This window comes from Bombina bombina, chromosome 4, assembly GCF_027579735.1.
Source record: "Bombina bombina isolate aBomBom1 chromosome 4, aBomBom1.pri, whole genome shotgun sequence".
NCBI classification, from domain to species: Eukaryota; Metazoa; Chordata; class Amphibia; order Anura; family Bombinatoridae; genus Bombina; species Bombina bombina.
This window is the reverse complement of record NC_069502.1, coordinates 261,503,456-261,524,525: the sequence shown is the minus strand read 5'-3', so window position 1 is coordinate 261,524,525 and position 21,070 is coordinate 261,503,456. Positions and strand designations below refer to the sequence as shown.

Genomic DNA, 21,070 nt, shown 5'->3' with positions numbered 1-21,070 from the left:
CCACAAGCCCCCCTACCTTGCCTAGGGCCTCTTTTCACATCCTTGTTGAGCAAAGCAGCCTTGAAGAAATGTGCTGCGTATGTGCAAAAGCCTCACTCTGTGACCTCCCTTACTAAGGATGTGGCCCTCTGGCAACAGTGGCCCACCCGGAAAAGTCTAAGTATCCTGCAGGGCAATCTGGCACTGTACACTACTAGTCAGAAAATGATCTGAAGGGACATCAAATATTCTGGAACACATTCAATATATATCTCAATATTGTATGTAAGAAATAACAAAAACTTTTTAGATGTTTGAGAAATAGGGTTGTAAAGCAGGAATTGCATGTTATTCATGTTATTTTTGCATTACTGACTCTAGGGGTCGATCACAATCCCTTAAAAGAATTTAAAAAAAGATTCATTAGATAAACGTTTCTAAATAATTTTATTTGGTTTTATGTGTTTAACCCATGTAAACAGCTTAAAGATATTAGTAAAGTTTTGTTTGGGAGCCACAAGCACTGCAGCTCTTAAGCAGAAGGATCAATGTACTTTTTTGAGTTCCTCCTAATGATATTCTGGACTGGAACAGCTAAACAACAGAAACAAGTTGTGAGTCACTGTATATATTTTATTGTCATTTCAACACTTCTTAATATAATAAAGAAAGGTAACCTTATCATGACAGCATATGCATTAAAGATTTTGTTTAATTGTTGGTGTAACTAGGATTTACAATCAACATCTTTGTTTTCTAAGGTTTAATCTTCAGTGATTTGTTGGATTTTTGTTTCTCTTGGTTTTGAGCATCTGCCACTTGGGCTGCGGCTTCGGCACTTGCCATCTGCTGACTGATCCATTCTAGGTAACGACTGACCTTGGTGTATATTCCAAAGTTATTAGCCCTTCCACAACCCTCCCCCCAGCTCACCAAACCAACTAGAAACCAAGAGCCACCAAACTTGGTAACCATTGGCCCACCACTGTCCCCACGACAAGCATCCTGGATGTCACCAAGCTGACCTGCACATAGCATATTGTCTGATAGATCATTGTTCATGACTTGAGCACAAAGACCATAAGACACTAGTGGGATCTGAATGTAGCTGAGGATTTGGGAACGGTTGCGGGTTGCTTCATGTAGGGCGCCCCAGCCTGTCACTACCACTTTAGTACCCTCCAAGGTCAGATTTCTTTCAGCAAGCCCAAAACTAGGAAGGCAGATGGGCAGGATATACTTGTTATACACAACTGGCTGTGCAAGGCGTAGTAAGGCAATGTCATTGTCAGTTTTCTGGGTGTTGTATTCAGGATGCATAATAATCTGAGTAACAGATGTTTGCAGCTCTGTGTCCTCTAGTCTGCGTCGGTCATATTCTCCTAAATTGTTAAAGATACAAAAAAATAAAGACATGGATACAGTGCATCACTGTTTAGAAATACATTTTTCCAGCATTCTACTCTATTAATATGTTATCGTGAATGTGGTCTAATTATCCCATACTGTATTTTATTCAATATAGAGAATTAGAATGGACATTAAACAGTTTAATATTGTAATAAAAAATGTTTGAAGTTACAATCAAGGGACAGTTTAGTCCAAATTAAACTTTCATGATTTAGATAGGGCATGCAAGTTTAAACAACTTTCCAATTCCCTTTTATCAGCAAATTTGCTTTGTTAGAGGGCATTAGTTCATGTGTGCCATATAGATAACATTGTGCTTACGCCCGTGGAGTTACTTATGAGAGCGCACTGATTGGCTAAAATGCAAGTCTGTCAAAAGAACTGAAATAAGGGGGTGGTCTGCAGAGGGTTAGATACAAGGTAATCACAAAGGTAAAAAGCATATTAACATAACCGTGTTGGTTATTTAAAACTTGGGAACGGGTAATCAAGAGATTATCAGAATTAAAAAAAAATAAAACAATTCTGGAGTAGACTGTCCCTTTAAACACTAATGGCTAAATCACAATTGGCACAATATTTAGCTCTCCCGCTCAAGCGTAAATTTTGCTAGAAGTAATCTTTTTGTGTGTGCAAGATAGCAGGCGTATTACATTTCGAAACTGAATGTTTTTTGCACGATCAAACCCAACGCGCTAACTTTAGGAGTTTGAATATTGCGACTGCGCTATTCGCCCTATAGACTTCAATGGAGAGCGTAGATGAAAAATCCTTATCGCTCGCACACTAACCAGACAGGAGTTGTTAATTTTTCACATTTTAATGTTCTCCACATACAGGAATGTGTAATTTTTATTTTTAATACATATTTTTATATTTATATGTACTGTATATACCTATACCTGTTTATCTATTCTTATAGATATATAGGTATACATATCTATTTTACATTAACATTGTCAGATATATAAAGAAATATGTATTTAAAAATACAAATAAAAAAAAATCTATATGAAGAACAAAGGAATGCAAACTATGCGTACTGTGCTTCAGGGTAATCTTAAAACGTGTTATTGAAAAATATAAAAAATAAAAAAAATATATTAATTACAAATTATTATAGATACTGTAAAAAAAAAAATTATATATATATATATATATTCTTTTTATGGATTATTTAGAATATGTTACAGTATCTTTAAAGGGGAAGTAAACCTAAACAATAATGTTATATAATTCTGCACATAGTGCAGAACTATATAACATTAATTTAGTGCCAACTTTATACTTCCAAGTATTTTAAAGATTTTTAATGCCAAAGTAGAAATTTGTAGAACGCCGCTCCTGGCTCTACTGAGCGGGTCTGTTTTTCTCAGAAGCGCATCGCGGCACGCTGTCTAGTCACAGCCTGCCTGATCGTACCATTATACTCACTGTAGTTCGCTCCCACCCTGCTCTGACTAGACAGCGTGCCGCAATGCGCTTCTGAAAAGACCAGACCCGCTCAGTAGAGCCAGGAAAGGCGTTCTACAAATTTCTACTTTGGCATTAAAAATCTTTCAAATACTTTGAAGTATAAAGTTGGCACTAAATTAATGTTTTATAGTTCTGCACTATTTGCAGAATTATATAGCATTAATGTTTAGGTTTACTGCCCCTTTAATAATTTTCAAGAATTATTATTAATATTTTTTATATTTTATATTTCAGGAATACGCCTAAAGAGTACTACATTTTTACCCGACACCTTGTTAGACCTACATTGCGAACCCCGAAGCACGTTATACATTTTTTACATTCCTATGTTCTTCACATAGAAATTTTTTTTAATTTTTATTATTAAATTTATATTTATTTATATATATGGTAATGTTAATGTAAAATAGTTATATATACCTATAGGTATAGGTATTTATAGATATATATAGAAATATGTATTTACTAGAGATGTGCATTCATTTTTGGATGAATACACATTCGTCACAAAAATGGGATTTACATTTTCAGAGATGAAAACAAAAATCCGAATGAATACACCATCAAAAATGAAAGAAAACCAAAAATACTGACAAAATTTGTCAGTATTCACTTGTTTCCTTTAAAACAATGTTTTAAGGATTAAATACTTACTGAAGAGCGCGCTAACCTATTCTTGACAGACTAAAGTTAGTGCAGGTCCTGTGAACAGAGAGCATTAAGTAAGGTTTTAGTGCAGCCGGGCTGTGGCAAAAAGATGATCGGGTTAGCGCACTCTCCAGAGAGCGTTAAGATAAGTATTTGTAGCTACAGGTGAACTTTTCACCTCTAGCTTTAAAACATTTACATTTATTTACAAATGTAAATGTTTACCGAAAATTTGATTTTTAAAACAGAATGAAAACTGAATAGTGCAGCCACCGTATTCAGGGGGAATAAATTCCTCCAATATCCAAAATGAATTTTTTTGGTCTGCACATCTCTAGTATTTACAATAAAAATAAAATTGTCCTATATGTTAAGAACATTGGATTTTTAAATATTTACAGTAAATACACAGTAAAACACATTACTAAATATTATTATTGATTTATTATTTAGAAAATACATATATATGTATTATAGTGTTTTGCAGTCAAACACATGACCATATACCTTTTTATGATTTTTTATTAATATTTATTTGACTCATTTTTATCAGATAGTGTTAATATGAGTGTAACTGTATATTTCTTTCTAATGACACGGATCATCATAATTACTGTTGGGAATATCACTCCTGACCAGCAGGAGGAGGCAAAGAGCACCACAGCAAAGCTGTTAAATATCACTTCCCTACCCACAAACCCCAGTCATTCTCTTTGCCTGTAATAGTTGCAAGGAGGTGGTAAAGTTTAGGTGTCTGAAATAATTTCTTCAATCAAGAGTTTGTTATTTTAAAGCAGAGCAGGTTTGCGCTTATCTTTTTCTGGGGTTAAGCCGTAGTCCATGTCAGTCTCTTCAGTAGAGCAGTGGTGGCTTTTAAGCATTGGGAACTTGTGGGGTATAATCCCCACTGTGCCTCTCAAACAGTTTGTTGCTGCCCTATTTTGAAAGCCTGTGTAGGTTTATACAGTCTTTCTTTATTTTCTACAGGTCCATGTGAGGAGTATGCCTCTCAAACTTTATGTGCTGTCCTGCTGCCGGGCAGATTAATTTTATGGTAAGTACTACGTTTATTTTTTATGTTAAAAAATGATTGGCACTTTAACAGTTACTACTGTTTTTATATGGGATGTGTCTACTCTTTTCCTGTTTGGTGAACAGGATTTTGTAGGGCAACTGTGCAGGGCACTGGGACGTTAGGTTTATTTTAACATAGGGGCTCAGTGGTGTGTTCCGTTTTTTTGTGGCTCTGTAGATGAGTGTTTCTACTCTCGGCGACTGTTTTCTCCATAGTAGGAGTAATGCTGGCCAGGAGGTTTAGTACAGTATGCCCACGATGGGCAGGGCTTGTCGGAGGCGGCAACGTATTGCGCGCTTTCCTCTCTGTATTTCCAGAGTGCCTGAAGGATTTTTAGTGCGGCTCTGTGGTCTGTGTGAGTGGATGTTTTACTGTCTGGAGGGATTGAGTCCGGATCGTTCTTGTAGTTGCTCCGGTTTGCCAGCGGGGCTTGCTGAGGTGTAAAGGTTGCCTAAGTTATTTATTTTTTATAATTGCTCTGCACAAAATATAAAAGCGTTACTTTAAATTTTAATGGAACAGGAACTTTTTTGCAATTAACGTTTAAGGTGACAAAAAAGTTTATTTAAGGCTTTTCTTTTACTTTTTGTTAATTTTTGAGTAAAGATGGATCAAGAGGCCCTGCAGGATGCAGTGGACTGTTGTTAACTGACAGTCATCGATTTTGCTGCTATTCAGCTTTTTCCCAGCTTTATTGGTATACTGTCACCAAACACCCACACTATACTACACTGTTCTACCCCTATCCCACTGCTCACTGACCCCGCCGCAACTAAATAAAGTTATTAACCCCTAAACCGCCATTCCCGGAGCCCACGCCACTCTAATAAAAGTATTAACCCCTATCCTGCCGCTCCCGGAGCCCACCGCCACTCTAATAAACGTATTAACCCCTATCCTGCCACTCCCGGAGCCCACTGCCACCTACATTATTTTATTAACCCCTAATCTGCCGTCCCCAATGTCGCCGCCACTATATTAAATTTATTAACCCCTAAATCTAACCCTAACACCCCTAACTTAAATATAATCTAAATAAATCTAAATAAAACCTACTATTAATAACTAACGGCTAGATTACGAGTCTTGCGTTAGCCTTAAAAAGCAGCGTTTAGAGGTCCCAACGCTGCTTTTTAACGCCCGCTGGTATTACGAGTCTGTCAGGTACAGGTGTACCGCTCACTTTTCTTCCGTGACTCGAGCTTACAGCAAATCCCCTTACGTAAATTGCGTATCCTATCTTTTTAATGGGATTTGCCTAACACCGGTATTACGAGTCTTGGAAGAAGTGAGCGGTTGACCCTCTCCTGTCAAGACTCCTACCACATTTAAAAGTCAGTAGTTAAGAGTTTTATGGGCTAACGCCGTAACATAAAACTCTTAACTAAAGTGCTACAAAGTACACTAACACCCATAAACTACCTATTAACCCCTAAACCGAGCCCCCCCCCACATCGCAAACACTTAAAGTTTTTAACCCCTAATCTGCCGACCGGACATCGCCGCGACTGTAATAAATATATTACCCCTAAACCGCCACACTCCCACCTCGCAAACACTAGTTAAATTTTATTAACCCCTAATCTGCTGTCCCTAACATCGCCGAAACCTATCTACATTTATTAACCCCTAATCTGCCGCCCCCAACGTCGCCGCTACTATATTAAATTTATTAACCCATAAACCTAAGTGTAACCCTAAGTCTAACCCCCTCTAACTTAAATATAATTTAAATAAAACAAAATAAAATTGCTACAATTAAATAAATTATTCCTATTTAAAACTAAATACTTAGCTGTAAAATAAACCCTAAGCTAGCTACAATATAACTATTAGTTACATTGTAGCTATCTTAGGGTTTATTTTTATTTTACAGGCAAGTTTGTATTTATTTTAACTAGGTAGAATAGTTATTAAATAGTTATTAACTATTTAATAACTATCTAGCTAAAATAAATACAAAAGTACCTGTAAAATAAAACCTAACCTAAGTTAAAATAACACCTAACACTACACTATAATTAAATACATTTACTAAATTAAATACAATTAAATAAATTAAATTAGCTAAAGTACAAACCCCCCCCCACTAAATTACAGAAAATAATAAACAAATTACAGAAATTTAAACTGATTACACCTAATCTAATAGCCCAATCAAAATAAAAAAAAGCCCCCCCAAAATAATAAAAACCCCTAGCCTAAACTAAACTACCAATAGCCCTTAAAAGGGCCTTTTGCGGGGCATTGACCCAAAGTAATCCGCTCTTTTACCTGTAAAAAAAAAATACAACCAACCCCCCCAAACAGTAAAACCCACCACCCACACAACCAACCCCCCAAATAAAATACTAACTAAAAAAATCTAAGCTCCCCATTGCCCTTAAAAGGGCAGTTAGCTCTTTTGCGGCCCAAAGCCCTAACCTAAAAATAAAACCCACCCAATACACCCTTAAAAAACACTAACCCCCTGAAGATTGATTTACTGTTCTGAAGACCGGACATCCATCCTCAAGGAAGCGGCAGAAGTCTTCATCCAACCAGGCCAAAGTCCTCAATGAAACCGGGAGAAGTCTTCATCCAAGCCGGGCGAAGTGGTCCTCCAGACGGGCAGAAGTCTTCATCCAGACGGCATCTTCTATCTTCATCCATCCGATGCGGAGCAGCTCCATCTTCAAGACATCCGACGCAGAGCATCCTCTTCCTTCCAACGACTACCAACGAATGAAGGTTCCTTTAAGTGATGTCATCCAAGATGGCGTCCCTTAGATTCCGATTGGCTGATAGAATTCTATCAGCCAATCGGAATTAAGGTTGAAAAAATCTTATTGGCTGTTGCAATCAGCCAATAGGATTGAGCTTTCATCCTATTGGCTGTTGCAATCAGCCAATAGGATTGAGCTCGCATTCTATTGGCTGATTGGATCAGCCAATAGAATGAAAGCTCAATCCTATTGGCTGATTGCAACAGCCAATAGGATTTTTTCAACCTTAATTCCGATTGGCTGATAGAATTCTATCAGCCAATCGGAATCTAAGGGACGCCATCTTGGATAACGTAATTTAAAGGAACCTTCATTCGTCGGTAGTCATTGGAAGGAAGAGGATGCTCCGCGTCGGATGTCTTGAAGATGGAGCCGCTCCGCGCCGGATGGATGAAGATAGAAGATGCCGTCTGGATGAAGACTTCTGCTGGCTTGGATGAAGACTTTGGCCGCTTCGTTGAGGACATCTCCCGGCTTCTTGGAGGATGGATGTCAGATCTTCAAAACTGTAAGTAAATCTTCTGGGGTTAGTGTTAGGGTTTTTTTTAAGGATTTATTGAGTGGGTTTTAGTTTTAGATTAGGACTTGGGCTGCAATAGAGCTAAATTCCCTTTAAAAGGGCAATGCCCATCCAGGCTCTTTTAAGGGTCATTTGTAGTTTATTGTAGGCTAGGGGTTTTTTTTTATTGGGGGGGGGTATTTTCATAGGGCCCTTAAATTAGGTGTAATTAGTTTAAAGCTTTGATAATTTATTTTTTATTTTTTGTAACTTAATGTTTATTTTTTTGTGTAACTTAGTGTTTGTTATATTTTGTAACTTAGTTTTTTGTAACTTTGTAATTGTAGTGTAGATTTAAATCATTTGAGTAGGGTTAGGGGTTTAAATATATAATATAGTTAATTTATTTTTTAGTTTAATGTAATTTTAGTATAAAAGATAAGTTGGATTAATTATTAATTTAATATAGTTTAATGTAATTTTATTATAATAGTTAGAATAGGTTAATTATTAGTTTAATATAATTTTAGTATAACAGTTAGGGTAGATTAATTATTAAAAATGTAAGCAAGGATAGAGGCGCCTATGGTGCAGGTAAATGGTGGTACAATGAGTGCTAATAGCCCACTCTAACACAATGTACTCACATTTATTGAAGGCACTCACTTGTGCCTATAGAGGCAGGCTGGATTTTAGCAGCAATCCAGCTGGCTGTAACCGGGTGGAAAGGCTGGTTCGTGGGTGTCAGAGTGCAGGAACTCTATAGTAGCATAGCAAGGTGGTACCAAAATAACACTGAGAGTGGATGTATAATAAAAAATGGATTTATTTAAAACATATTAAAAAAGTTATTCCACTCATCACAGTGTTAAAAACAGCTGGTACATCAGGAATACATGCGACGCGTTTCTCAGTTACAACTGTTTCATCAGGCATGTTTTTAATCACAAATTTTCACTCCTTAAATAGGGCTATGCTACTCTAAAACACCCACATCCCTCCCCCAACAATTAGCAAGCCATAAACCAATCAATGTCCCTCAAACAAGTATGGGTCAGCCCCTATGTTTCTGTAATGATAAAAATACTACGATAAGAGTACAATGACTTGTGATATGACTGAATACCTGGCTGCTTCTTTGAATTTGTATATGTATATGTAACTATTTCGGCATATGATCATAAAATGCTGACCGATATTTGATAATAACGAAAATTCGTCAAATCTATGTTTTGATTGGGCGTCCTAGCCGTCAATCAAAGTGTGTTAGTAAATACCTGTGCTTAGTGCTTATGATTCGTCCATATGACTGTCAATCAAAATTATTCGTCAGTTATTGCTAGTGTGTGGGGCTACCAATAGAAAAGCTAATAGCAGGCGTGCCCCTGATCTTTACTGACGTCGGTGTTGACCTACAGTAAACGCCCACCGAGGGAGTGTATTAGTTGCTACACTATGATAGGATGTTCCATGGTGATTGTAAACAATGTATCCCATTGGTCCCAATACCGGATACAATATTGAGGCGAGGATCATTATTGGTCACTTAAAAAAAATAATAATAAACACCATGCTCTATTATGCCGGACCCCGAGTAGTGTCAGTTTGAAAAGGAGCTATCCTTCCATAGAATGTAGTCAATGCGGGATATGTATACAAATGTGTGAATATGAACATAATGTGGATAAAATAATAATGTGAGTGAAGGGTTTCAAAGTTATAATTAAAAACGAAGTGTCATGGCGTGTACAGTGATATTAGTGTCCATGAATGTGCTATGTAATTATTCGTATGATTGCATCCACAACCTTAAAAGTGATATATATGTGAATAAATATCGTCAAAAATTTTGCACATATTGATGCATCCAATGCCTCAATAGATGCAACAAATTTGCACATACTAATGCATCCAATGCCTCAAAAGATGCAATATATGTGAGATGAAAGTGAATTAAAATAAAACTTGGAGGTGACCTCCTACTCGTGCGAATACTACCACCACATAATAATGGGTGGCTAGAAATTAATAAATATATATATATATTGAGTGTAAATAAACCCCTAAAACGGGTAATGGTACCACCATTTACCTGCACCATAGGCGCCTCTATCCTTGCTTACATTTTTAGATCTTCTTCCATCGGATGCTGATAGAGAGCTGCCACCTTTTGCTGCCTTTCACAGCCAGCTGGATTGCTGTTAAAACCCAGCCTGCGTCTACCGGCACAACTGAGTGCCTCCTCCTATTGTGAGTACCTAGTGTTCACATAAGTTTGATATTTTGAAATACCTTTTGATCTGCACCATTGGCGCCTCTTTCTTGTTATTTTATCTTAATAGATTAATTATTAGTTTAATATAGTTTAATGTAATTTTAGTATAACAGTTAGGATAGATTAATTAATAGTTTAATATAGTTTAATTTAAATCTAAAGGTAAGTTTAAATTTATTATAAGATAGGGATGAGTTAATATTTAATGTACAGTTAGCGGGTTGTTAGGTTTAGGGATTAATAGGTTAATTTAGTTTATGGCGATGTGGGGGGCTGGAGGTTTAGGAGTTAATACATTTATTTGGTTGCGGGGGGCTCCGGGAGCGGCGGGATAGGGGTTAATACTTTTATGTAGGTGGCGGCGGTGGCGGGGCAGCAGATTAGGGGTTAATAAAATTATGTATGTGGCGGCAGATTAGGGGTGTTTAGACTCGGGGTACATGTTAGGGTGTTAGGTGTAAACGTAACTTTTATTCTCCCATAGGAATCAATGGGATATCGGACATAAGCTTTCGCTGCTTTCAGACTCCCATTGATTCCTATGGCATCCGCGGCCTCCAGGGCGGCGGATTGAAAACCAGGTACGCTGGGCCGGAATAGTGCCGAGCGTACCTGGTAGACATTTGTTAACTAGCAAAAGTAGTCAGATAGTGCCGAATTTGCATTCGTAACATCTGTAGTGACGTAAGCATCGATCTGTGTCGGACTGAGACCGGCGGATGATATGTTACGCCACAAAATTCTACTTTTGCCGGTCTGTAGGCTTTGATAACTAAGGTAAATCAAGCTCGCCACAATTACGCTGCGGAATTCCAGCGTATTTGCGGTTGACGGCTTGATAAATAGATGCCTTTGTCTGCTTTCCCTTTGCTGCAAGGGAAGCGTAAGAGAAAGTATTAGGATTCAGTGAGTAAGGTTTCTGGTTCAGTTGTGGCTATGACAAATGTTTCTTCCCATAAGTCTGAGGAAGAAGATTCTTCTATAGCGTCTGAGGGTGAAATCTCCGACTCTGACAGTGTAATTCCTTCTTCTGATGCTGAAGTTGTATCTTTCAGGTTTAAGCTAGAGCACCTCCATTTGTTTCTTAAGGAAGTTTTGGCTACCTTGGATGACTCTGACATGACTGTCGTAGTGACTCCTAAGAACGCTAGTAAGCTAAATAAGTATTTTGACGTTCCTTCTGCGGTGGAGGTATTTCCTGTTCCAGACCGTGCATTAGACATTATTGCACAGGAGTGGGAGAAGCCTGGGATTCCTTTTTCCCCTTCTCCAATTTTAAAGAAGATGTTTCCAATTGCTGATTCTATCAAGGAGTCTTGGCAGACGGTTCCCAAGGTTAAAGGAGCAATTTCCACCTTGGCTAAGAGGACCACTATTCCCATTGAGGATAGCTGTTCTTTTATTTAAATATGTTTTTATTTCTTTTGAGAGTTAGAAATAACAATTGGGGACTCACAGGACCCCTAAACAGATAGACACATAGTAAAGGATCAGACTCAGTGGTCCAATAACAGTTATCAACAATACATTGATATTTAAGCAGTTCTCCACATTTTCAGATATTATAAATTGGTGATCAAACCATTTAAGCATGAGAGAACAAGTGAAAGCTCAATACAATATCATAGTTTTTTAAAAGCGATGCAGGGAAGGGGGGGCAGAAAGAGGAATGGGGGTGTAGGAAACAGATCCCGACTGTCTCCTCCAAAGAGACAGTCTGTAAGACAGGAATGGTCAGGCAACATATCAGGTAGTGGGGGAGACGTCTTGGGTCATGGCAGATGGGCGCCAAAGGGTTTCATACTTCTCTTTCCAATCAGCCCATGCCATTTCAAATAAGTCAGATTTATTCAGGTCATGATATATGGCCTTTTCCATAGTATAGAGAAAGGCCATTGTACCCACAATCTCTCCCCCCCCCCCCCCATTTAAGGGGTAGTTCTTTCTTCCATGCCCTAGCTATGTTTGTTTTGATGGAGGACAGGAGATATACACTCACTAAACTATGATTTTTAGATAAGGTGTGTAAGTCCAAATGGAGGAGGGCAGTGGCCGGACTATTAGGTATCCTGATTCCAATGTCAGCTAAGGCGCGAAAACCGGATAGCTGTTCTTTTATGGATCCTATGGATAAGAAGTTGGAGGCATTACTTAAAAGGATGTATGTTCACCAGGGGTTGCAATTGCAGCCTGCGGTGTGTATTGCTACTGTCACCAGTGCAGCAGCATATTGGTTTAATGCATTGTCTGATGCTCTTCAGACAGATACTCCTCTTGAGGAACTCCAGGATAGGATTAAGGCCCTTAAATTGGCTAATTCCTTTATTATGGATGCTTCTTTATAGGTCATCAAGTTGGGAGCAAATATTTCTGGCTTTGCTGTTCTGGCGCGCAGGCCCCTATGGTTGAAGTCCTGATCTGTGGATGTGTCCCCTAAGTCTAAGCTTTCTATTCCTTACAAGGGTAAAACCTTGTTTGGGCACGGTTTAGCTGAGATTATTTCTGATACTACGGGAGGAACGGGGCATTCTCTCCCTCAGGATAAGAGGAATAAGCAGAAGGGCCATCAGAGTAATTTTCGTTCCTTTCGAAACTTTTCAGGTAAGCCTTCCCCTTCCTCTTCCAAGCAGGAACACGCTAAGTCCTCCTGGAGGTCCAATCAGTCTTGGTCTAAGGGGAAGCAATCTAAGAAGCCTGTTACTGACTTAAAGTCAGTATGAAGGGTCTGCCCCTGATCCGGGATTGGATCTTGTGGGGGGCAGACAATCTTTTTTCGCTCAGGCTTGGTTTCGAGATGTCCCGGATCCTTGGGTGGTGGACATCGTGTCCCAGGGTTACAAGTTAGAATTGATCGGCTAGATTAAGAGTTGCGCGTTAAGGTAAAAAAGCAGCGTTAACAGGTCCTAACACTGCTTTTTTACGCCCGCTGCTATTACGAGTCTTGCAGGTTTTGGGGCACCGCACACTTCTTTGGCATTACCGCAAAACGACTTACGTAAACTTTGTAAAGTCTTTTTTCATAGGACTTCCATAGCACCGGTATTACGAGTCTGTCCTGGGAGGCCAAAAAGTGAGTGGTATACCCTACCCTGAGTCCTAACGCATTTAAAAGTCAGTAGTTAAGTTTTATGGTACAACACCGTAGCATAAAGCACATAACTAAAGTGCTAAAAAGTACACTAACACCCATAAACTACCTATTAACCTCTAAACCGAGGCCCTCCCGCATGGCAAACAGTAAAATAAAAATTTTAACCCCTAATCTGCCGCTCCGGACACCACCGCCACCTACATTATATTTATGAACCCCTAATCTGCTGCCCCCAACATCGCCGCCACCTACATTATATTTATTAACCCCTAATCTGCCGCCCCCGATGTCGCCGCAACCTACCTACACTTATTAACCCCTAATCTGCCGCCCCAACGTTGCCGACACTATAATAAACATATTAACCCCTAAACCGCCGCACTCCCGCCTCGCAAACATTAGTTAAATATTATTAACCCCTAATCTGCCGTCCCTAACATCGCCGCCACCTACCTACATTTATTAACCCCTAATCTGCTGCCCCCAACATCGCCGCCACTATACTAAATGTATTAACCTCTAACCCTAACACCCCCTAACTTAAATATAATTTAAATAAATCTAAATAAAATTACTATAATTACCTAAATTATTCCTATTTAAAAATAAATACTTTCCTATAAAATAAACCCTAAACTAGCTACAATGTAACTAATAGTTACATTATAGCTAGCTTAGGGTCTATTTTTATTTTACAGGCAACTTTGTATTTATTTTAACTAGGTAGAACAGTTATTAAATAGTTATTAACTATTTAATAACTACCTAGCTAAAATAAATACAAAAGTACCTGTAAAATAAAACCTAACCTAAGTTACACTAACACCACACTATAATTAAATAAATTTACTAAATTAAATACAATTAAATAAATTAAATTAAATTAGCTAAAGTACAAAAAAAACAAACACTAAATTACAGAAAATAAAACAAATTACAGATATTTAAACTAATTACACCTAATCTAATAGCCCTATCAAAATAAAAAAAAGCCCCCCCAAAATAAAAAAACCCTAGCCTAACCTAAACTACCTATAATAGAATGCGAGCTCAATCCTATTGGCTGATTGGAGGGGGAAGTGTTTCTAAGGAAACAGAGTAGTTCATGAGAGGACAGCATAGGGGATGAGAGAAGGGAGGGGGAGATGTGGATAGTGTGGGGATTGTTGTTGTAGGGACATGCAGTGATTTTTAGGAGGTTGACTTGGTCTAGGAATAATGTAGTTAATGATAGAAATTTTATTTAGACTTATTTCAATTATATTTAAGTTAGGGGGTGTTAGGGTTAGACTTAGGTTTAGGGGTTAATACATATAGTATAGTGTCGGCGACGTTTCGGTTAGGGACTTTGGGCATGCAAAAGAGCTAACTGCCCTTTTAAGGGCAATGCCCATCCAAATGCCCTTTTCAGGGCAATGGGGAGCTTAGTTCTTTTTAGATAGTATTTTATTTGGGGGGTTGTTTGTGTTGGTGGTGGGTTTTACTGTTGGGGAAGGTTGTTTGTATTTTTTTTTTTTACAGGTAAAAGAGCTGATTACTTAGTTTAGGCTAGGGTTTTTTTTATTTTGGGGGGGCTTTTTTTTATTTTGATAGGGCTATTAGATTAGTTGTAGTTAGTTTAAATATCTGTAATTTGTTTATTATTTTCTGTAATTTAGGGTTTGTTTGTTTTTGTACTTTAGCTAATTTAATTTATTTTATTTAATTGTATTTAATTTAGTACATTTATTTAATTATAGTGTAGTGTTAGGTGTTATTGTAACTTAGGTTAGGTTTTATTTTACAGGTACTTTTGTATTTATTTTAGCTAGGTAGTTATTAAATAGTTAATAACTATTTAATAACTATTCTACCTAGTTAAAATAAATACAAACTTGCCAGTAAAATAAAAATAAATTGTAAGCTAGATACAATGTAACTATTAGTTATATTGTAGCTAGCTTAGGGTTTATTTTATAGGTAAGTATTTAGTTTTAAATAGGAATAATGTAGTTAATGATAGGAATTGTATTTAGACTTATTTCAATTATATTTAAGTTAGGGGGTGTTAGGGTTATACTTAGGTTTAGGGGTTAATATATTTAGTATAGTGTCGGTGATGTTGGGGGTGGCAGATTAGGGGTTAATAAGTGTAGGTAGGTTGCAGCGACATTGGGGGCGGCAGATTAAGTGTTAATAAATATAATGTAGGTGGCGGCGATGTTGGGGGCAGCAGATTAGGGGTTCATAAGTATAATGTAGGAGGCGGCGGTGACCGGAGCGGCAGATTAGGGGTTAATAAATATAATGCAGGTGGCGGCGATGTCAGGGGTGGCAGATTAGGGGTTAATAAGTATAAAATTAGGGGTGTTTAGACTCGGGGTTCATGTTAGGATGTTAGGTGTAGGCATAAGTTTTATTCCCCCCATAGGAATCAATGGGGCTGCGTTAGTGAGTTTTACGCTGCTTTTTTGCAGGTGTTAGACTTTTTCTCAGCCGGCTCTCCCCATTGATTCCTATGGGGAAATTGTGCACAAGCACATACGACCAGCTCACCGCTGACTTAAGCAGCGCTGGTATTGGAGTGCGGTAATGAGCAAAATTTTGCTCAACGCTCACTTCTTGTCTTTTAACGACGGGTTTGTAAAAACCTGTAATAACAGCGCTGTAGGAAAGTGAGCGGTGAGAGAAAACTGCACGTTAGCACCGCATAGCTCCTAACGCAAAACTCGTAATCCAGCCGAAAGACTTTTCCTCCCAGGGACAGGTTCCTTCTCTCCAGGTTATCTGTAGACCAGATAAAGAGAGAGGAGTTCTTACGTTGTGTTCAGGATCTTTCCAACATGGGAGTGATAGTTCCTGTTCCAATTCAGGAGCAGGTTCTGGGATTCTATTCCAATCTGTTTGTGGTTCCCAAAAAGGAGGGAACCTTCAGACCAATTTTAGATCTCAAAAGCGTAAACAAGTTCCTCAGAGTTCCGTCTTTCAAGATGGACACTGTTCGTTTCATTCTTTTGTTGGTTCAAGAGGGCCAATTCATGACAACGGTAGCTCTGAAGGATGCGTATCTACATATTCCTATCCACAGAGACCATCACAAGTTTCTGAGATTTGCTTTCCTAGACAGGCACTTTCAGTTTGTGGCTCTTCCGTTCGGTCTTGCTAGAGCTCCCAGAATTTTCTCAAAGGTTCTGGGAGCATTGCTAGTGGTGCTCCGATTGAGGGGTGTTGCTGTGGCGCCATATCTGGATGATATTCTGGTTCAGGTGCCATCTTTTCAACAAGCAAACTCCCACACTGAGATGTTGTTGTCTTTTCTGCATTCTCACGGATGGAAGGTGAATTTGGGAAAAAGTTCCTTGATTCCATCTACAAGGGTGGTGTTCTTGGGAACAATCATAGATTCTCTATCAATAAAGATTCTTCTGACAGAGGCCAAAAAGACAAAGATCTTCAATTCTTGTCTTGCCCTTCAGTCCTCTCTTCGGCCGTCAGTGGCTCAGTGTATGGAGGTCATTGGTCTGATGGTGTCAGCTATGGACATCATTCTGTTTGCTCTGTACCATCTCAGGCTTTTGCAGTTATGCATGTTGAGTCAATGGAACAGGGATTATGTGTATCTGTCTCCACGAATAGTCCTGGATCAGGTGTCAAGGGACTCTCTTCTGTGGTGGTTGTCTCAGGATCTTCTCTCCCAGGGAACTTGCTTTCAGAGACCTTCCTGTGTGATCGTGACCTCGTATGCCAGCCTGCTGGGATGGGGAGCTGTCTGGGGCTCATTGAAGGCTCAAGGTCTATGGACTCGGGAGGAGTCGGTTCTGCCCATGAATATCCTAGAACTGAGGGCAATCTTCAATGCGCTTCTGGCATGGCCTCAGTTAGCTTCAGCCAAGTTTATCAGGTTTCAGTCGGACAACATAACGTCTGTGGCTTACATCAATCATCAGGGAGGAACTCGGAGTTCCTTGGCCACGATAGAGGTTGCCAAGAATATTCAGTGGGCGGAGGCTCACAACTACTGTTTGTCTGCGATCCATATTCCAGGGGTGGACAATTGGGAAGCAGATTTTTTGAACAGACAGACGTTTCATCCGTGGCAGTGGGAGCTTCTCCCGGAGGTGTTTTCTAGCTTGGTTCTCAAGTGGGGGCAGCTGGAGCTGGATCTCATGGCATCTCATCAGAATGCCAAGCTTCCAAGGTACGGGTCGAGGTCAAGGGATTCTCGGGCTGTGCTGATAGATGCTCTGGCAGTTCCTTGGAATTTCAGTCTAGCGTATGTTTTTCCTCCGTTTGCTCTTCTTACACAGGTCATTGCTCGAATCAGACAGGAGAGGGCGTCGGTGATTCTTATTGCTCTGGTATGCAGATCTGTGGAGATGTCATCTCTTGCACCTTGGAGACTTCCGTTAAGGGAGGACTTTCTTCTTCAAAGGCCCTTCCTTCATCCAAATCTCGTTTCTCTGAAGCTGACTGCTTGGAGATTAAACGCTTGAAATTATCTAAGCGTGGTTTTTCTGAGTCGGTTATTGAAACTATGATTCAGCTTGTAAGCCTGTGACTAGAAAGATTTACTGTAAGATATGGCATAAATATCTGTATTGGTGTGAATCCAGAGGCTACTCTTAGAGTAGAGTCACAATTCCTAGGATTTTGTCTTTTCTCCAGGAGGGTCTGGAGAAGGGTTTATCTGCTAGTACCTTGAAGGGTCAAATTTCTGCTTTATCGATTTTGTTACACAATCGTCTGGCGAATGTGCCAGATGTTCAATCATTTTGTCAGGCCCTAGTTAGAATCTGGCCTATGTTTAAGTTTGTTACTCCTCCTTGGAGTCTTAATTTGGTTCTTAGAGTTCTTCAACAGGCTCCGTTTGAGCCTATGCATTCTTTGGATATTAAGTTACTATCCTGGAAGGTTTTGTTTTTGGTGGCTATTTCTTCGGCTTGGAGAGTTTCGAGCTTTCAGTGCAGCAGTGTGAATCTCCTTTTTCATTAGGTTTCCTTTCCAAAGTGGTTTCGGATAGCAATATTAATCAAGAAATTGTTGTTCCTTCTTTGTGTCCTAATCCTTCTTCTCATAAGGAGTGTTTGTTGCACAACCTGGATGTGGTTCGTGCGTTGAAAAATATTATTTACAGGCGACTAATGTTTTCGCCAGTCTTCTTTTTATTTGTTGTTTTTTCTGGGAAGCGTAAGGGTCAGAAAGCTACGGCTACTTCTCTTTCTTTGTGGTTGAGGAGTGTTATTCGCTTGGCCTATGAGACTGCTGGACAGCAGCCTCCTGAGAAAATCACGGCTCATTCCATGAGGGCTGTTTCTTCTTCTTGGGCCTTCAAAAATGGAGCTTCTGTGGAACAGATTTGCAAGGCTGCCACTTGGTCATCTTTACACACTTTTTCAAAATTTTACAAATGTGATACTTTTGCTTCGGTTGAGGCTTCTTTTGGGAGAAAGGTTCTTCAAGCAGTGGTGCCTTATGTTTTGGTTAACTGTCTTGTCGCTCCCTTATCATCTGTGTCCTCTGGCTTGGGTATTGGTTCCCAACAGTAATTATGATGATCCATGGACTCACCGTGCCATTAGAAAGAAAAGAAAATGTATGCTTACCTGATAAATGTATTTCTTTCTTGACACGGCCCGCACTGTATTTTTCAGACAGTTTCTTTTTCTATAAACCTCAGGCACCTCTGCCCCTTATGTTACTTCCTTTCTCCTTTCCCTTTGGTCGAATGACTGGGGTTTGTGGGTAGGGAAGTAATATTTAACAGCTTTGCTGTGGTGCTCTTTGCCTCCTCCTGCTGGTCAGGAGTGATATTCCCAACAGCAATTATTATGATCCTTGGACTCACCGTGTCAAGAAAGAAAGAAATTTATCAGGTAAACATAAATTTTCTTTTTAATGTATTTATGTTGTGTTTTGGTGCAACTTTTATTTTAGACTTAACCCTTTACGGCAGGTCTTCAGTCCTGCTAACCCGGCGTCAGTTAAATTTGATTGTGCCCAATCAAACGTTTTTACTTTCAACTTTGTGTGCAAATTAATGCACCTGTAATATTTGTATATCGTGCGCCTGCTAATTTTAATGCAATACTTGTAATCTTGCACATAAGTAATATTTCCTCTTTGGCTACACATACACTGAGCACACGCAGAGTAGTTATTTAATACCATTATGGCTGCCAGCCAAACCTTTTTGCCCCCTTGACCGCCAGTACCACACAGAATAGTGCCTGCACAAGGTAACTTCATTTAGTGCCATATTTGTATTAATAGAAGCATAGGAGACCTTTATATTTAACTGACACTTAGAGGACTTTTTTTTTTTCTTTTTTTAAATGGACGTTTAAGTGTCCAATATTTTTGTGTAGATTTTACTGGACAGCCTGCTAAAATATTTGATTGTCCGGTTGAATACTGGACACCGAGCAAACCCTAATAATGACCTGTTTGCACATGTGTAGAAACTCTAATAGTGTATTTCTGCCCCTTTAAAACATTATACAAAGAGAATGAAGCAACTTTGATAATAGAAGTAAACTGGAAAATTGTTTAAAATTTTATGTTTTGTCAAAGAAAAAGTTACCGTTTCATGTCGATTTAAGGAAATTGCATTATTATTGTTCTTTGTAAGTGCCTTTGACAAAGCTCAGGTGAAACGTGCGTCAGGGTTCGCCAGTCTGAGTATTTCTATAGGGCTTAATTGTGGTTGCCGTTTATGGCATATTTAGAGGTATTTAAAGGTAATTATCTGCTGCTCCACATTTGGTTGGTCTGAAAAGGATGATGCCCAGACATTTTTCAATAATTGTGTATGAACACCCTACGTCAGTATAACGCTAAGCCCATTGATAGCCCACTGCATGTTGGAGTAATCTAATCATAGTCTAATTTGCGTATAGGGAACTTTTTGTCAAGTCGTTAGGTGCTACACAATGGGCCTCTCTGTCCTATGACCACTGATAAGAAGCATATCTCTTCTGCCACTATATATATATATATATATATATATATATATATATATATATATATATATATATATATATATTGAAGATTGGAATAAAATAGGTATCACTGCATACTGCAATACTTTGTTTTTTGAGCGTCTGTTCAGTGTTATGTTCTTTGTAAGTACCTAATGAAAACCATACCTAGTCTTACAGAATATTTTCCAGCATGTTCCACACAATGAGCAGCTGTTAAAACCCAGGAAGGATGGATCAGGACTCCCCCACACCAAAATTTCTTGTCATAAAGTAGTAAGACCTGAAAAGAAATTAATCAATATCATTTAAAACTGTCATAAGACATTATAAATTAAATATATCTTAATATATAAAGATTTGTTTTAAGATGAACTAATTTGCTAATATACTTCAGATACAAAATTGCACTTTCACATGTGCACTGTTTGCACTACACTCAGTAATACCACCGCACGGAAACGTGCATTGGTATTACAAGTTAAGCACAATACGAACACAACCACAGGTTTCCATTGCCTGGAAGCGTTGCACTTCTGGAAGTCTCGTTCTCATACTGTAAGACACGGCAGAGAACCTAGCACTGTGCAGGGGGTAAGTCGCGCAGCAATTTTAAAATGTATATGTACACATATTAACACATAAATATATATGTATATAAGCATATACATACTGTATATACAGTTGCAAGAAAAAGTATGTGAACCCTTTGGAATTATATGGAATTCTGCACAAATTGGTCATAAAATGTGATCTGATCATCATCTAAGTCACAACAATAGACAATCACAGTCTGCTTAAACTAATAACACACAAAGAATGAAATGTTGCCATGTTTTTATTGAACACACCATGTAAACATTCACAATGCAGGTGGAAAAAGTATGTGAACCCCT

The 21,070-nt window shown here is 38.7% G+C and overlaps 1 protein-coding gene across 1 annotated transcript in view; it reads right to left on the bottom strand.

Annotated features, from left to right (window-relative positions):
* Window positions 1-591: 591 nt before the first annotated feature.
* Window positions 592-21,070, bottom strand: part of PROC (protein C, inactivator of coagulation factors Va and VIIIa) — a 102,118-nt gene continuing 81,639 nt past the window's right edge. The window contains exons 8-9 of the mRNA XM_053709939.1: window positions 20,343-20,457; window positions 592-1,361 (exon numbers count right to left, since the gene is read on the bottom strand). Coding sequence (XP_053565914.1) covers window positions 736-1,361; window positions 20,343-20,457 — 741 coding nt within the window. The 3' untranslated portion in view covers window positions 592-735. The remainder of the gene's footprint in view (window positions 1,362-20,342; window positions 20,458-21,070) is intronic.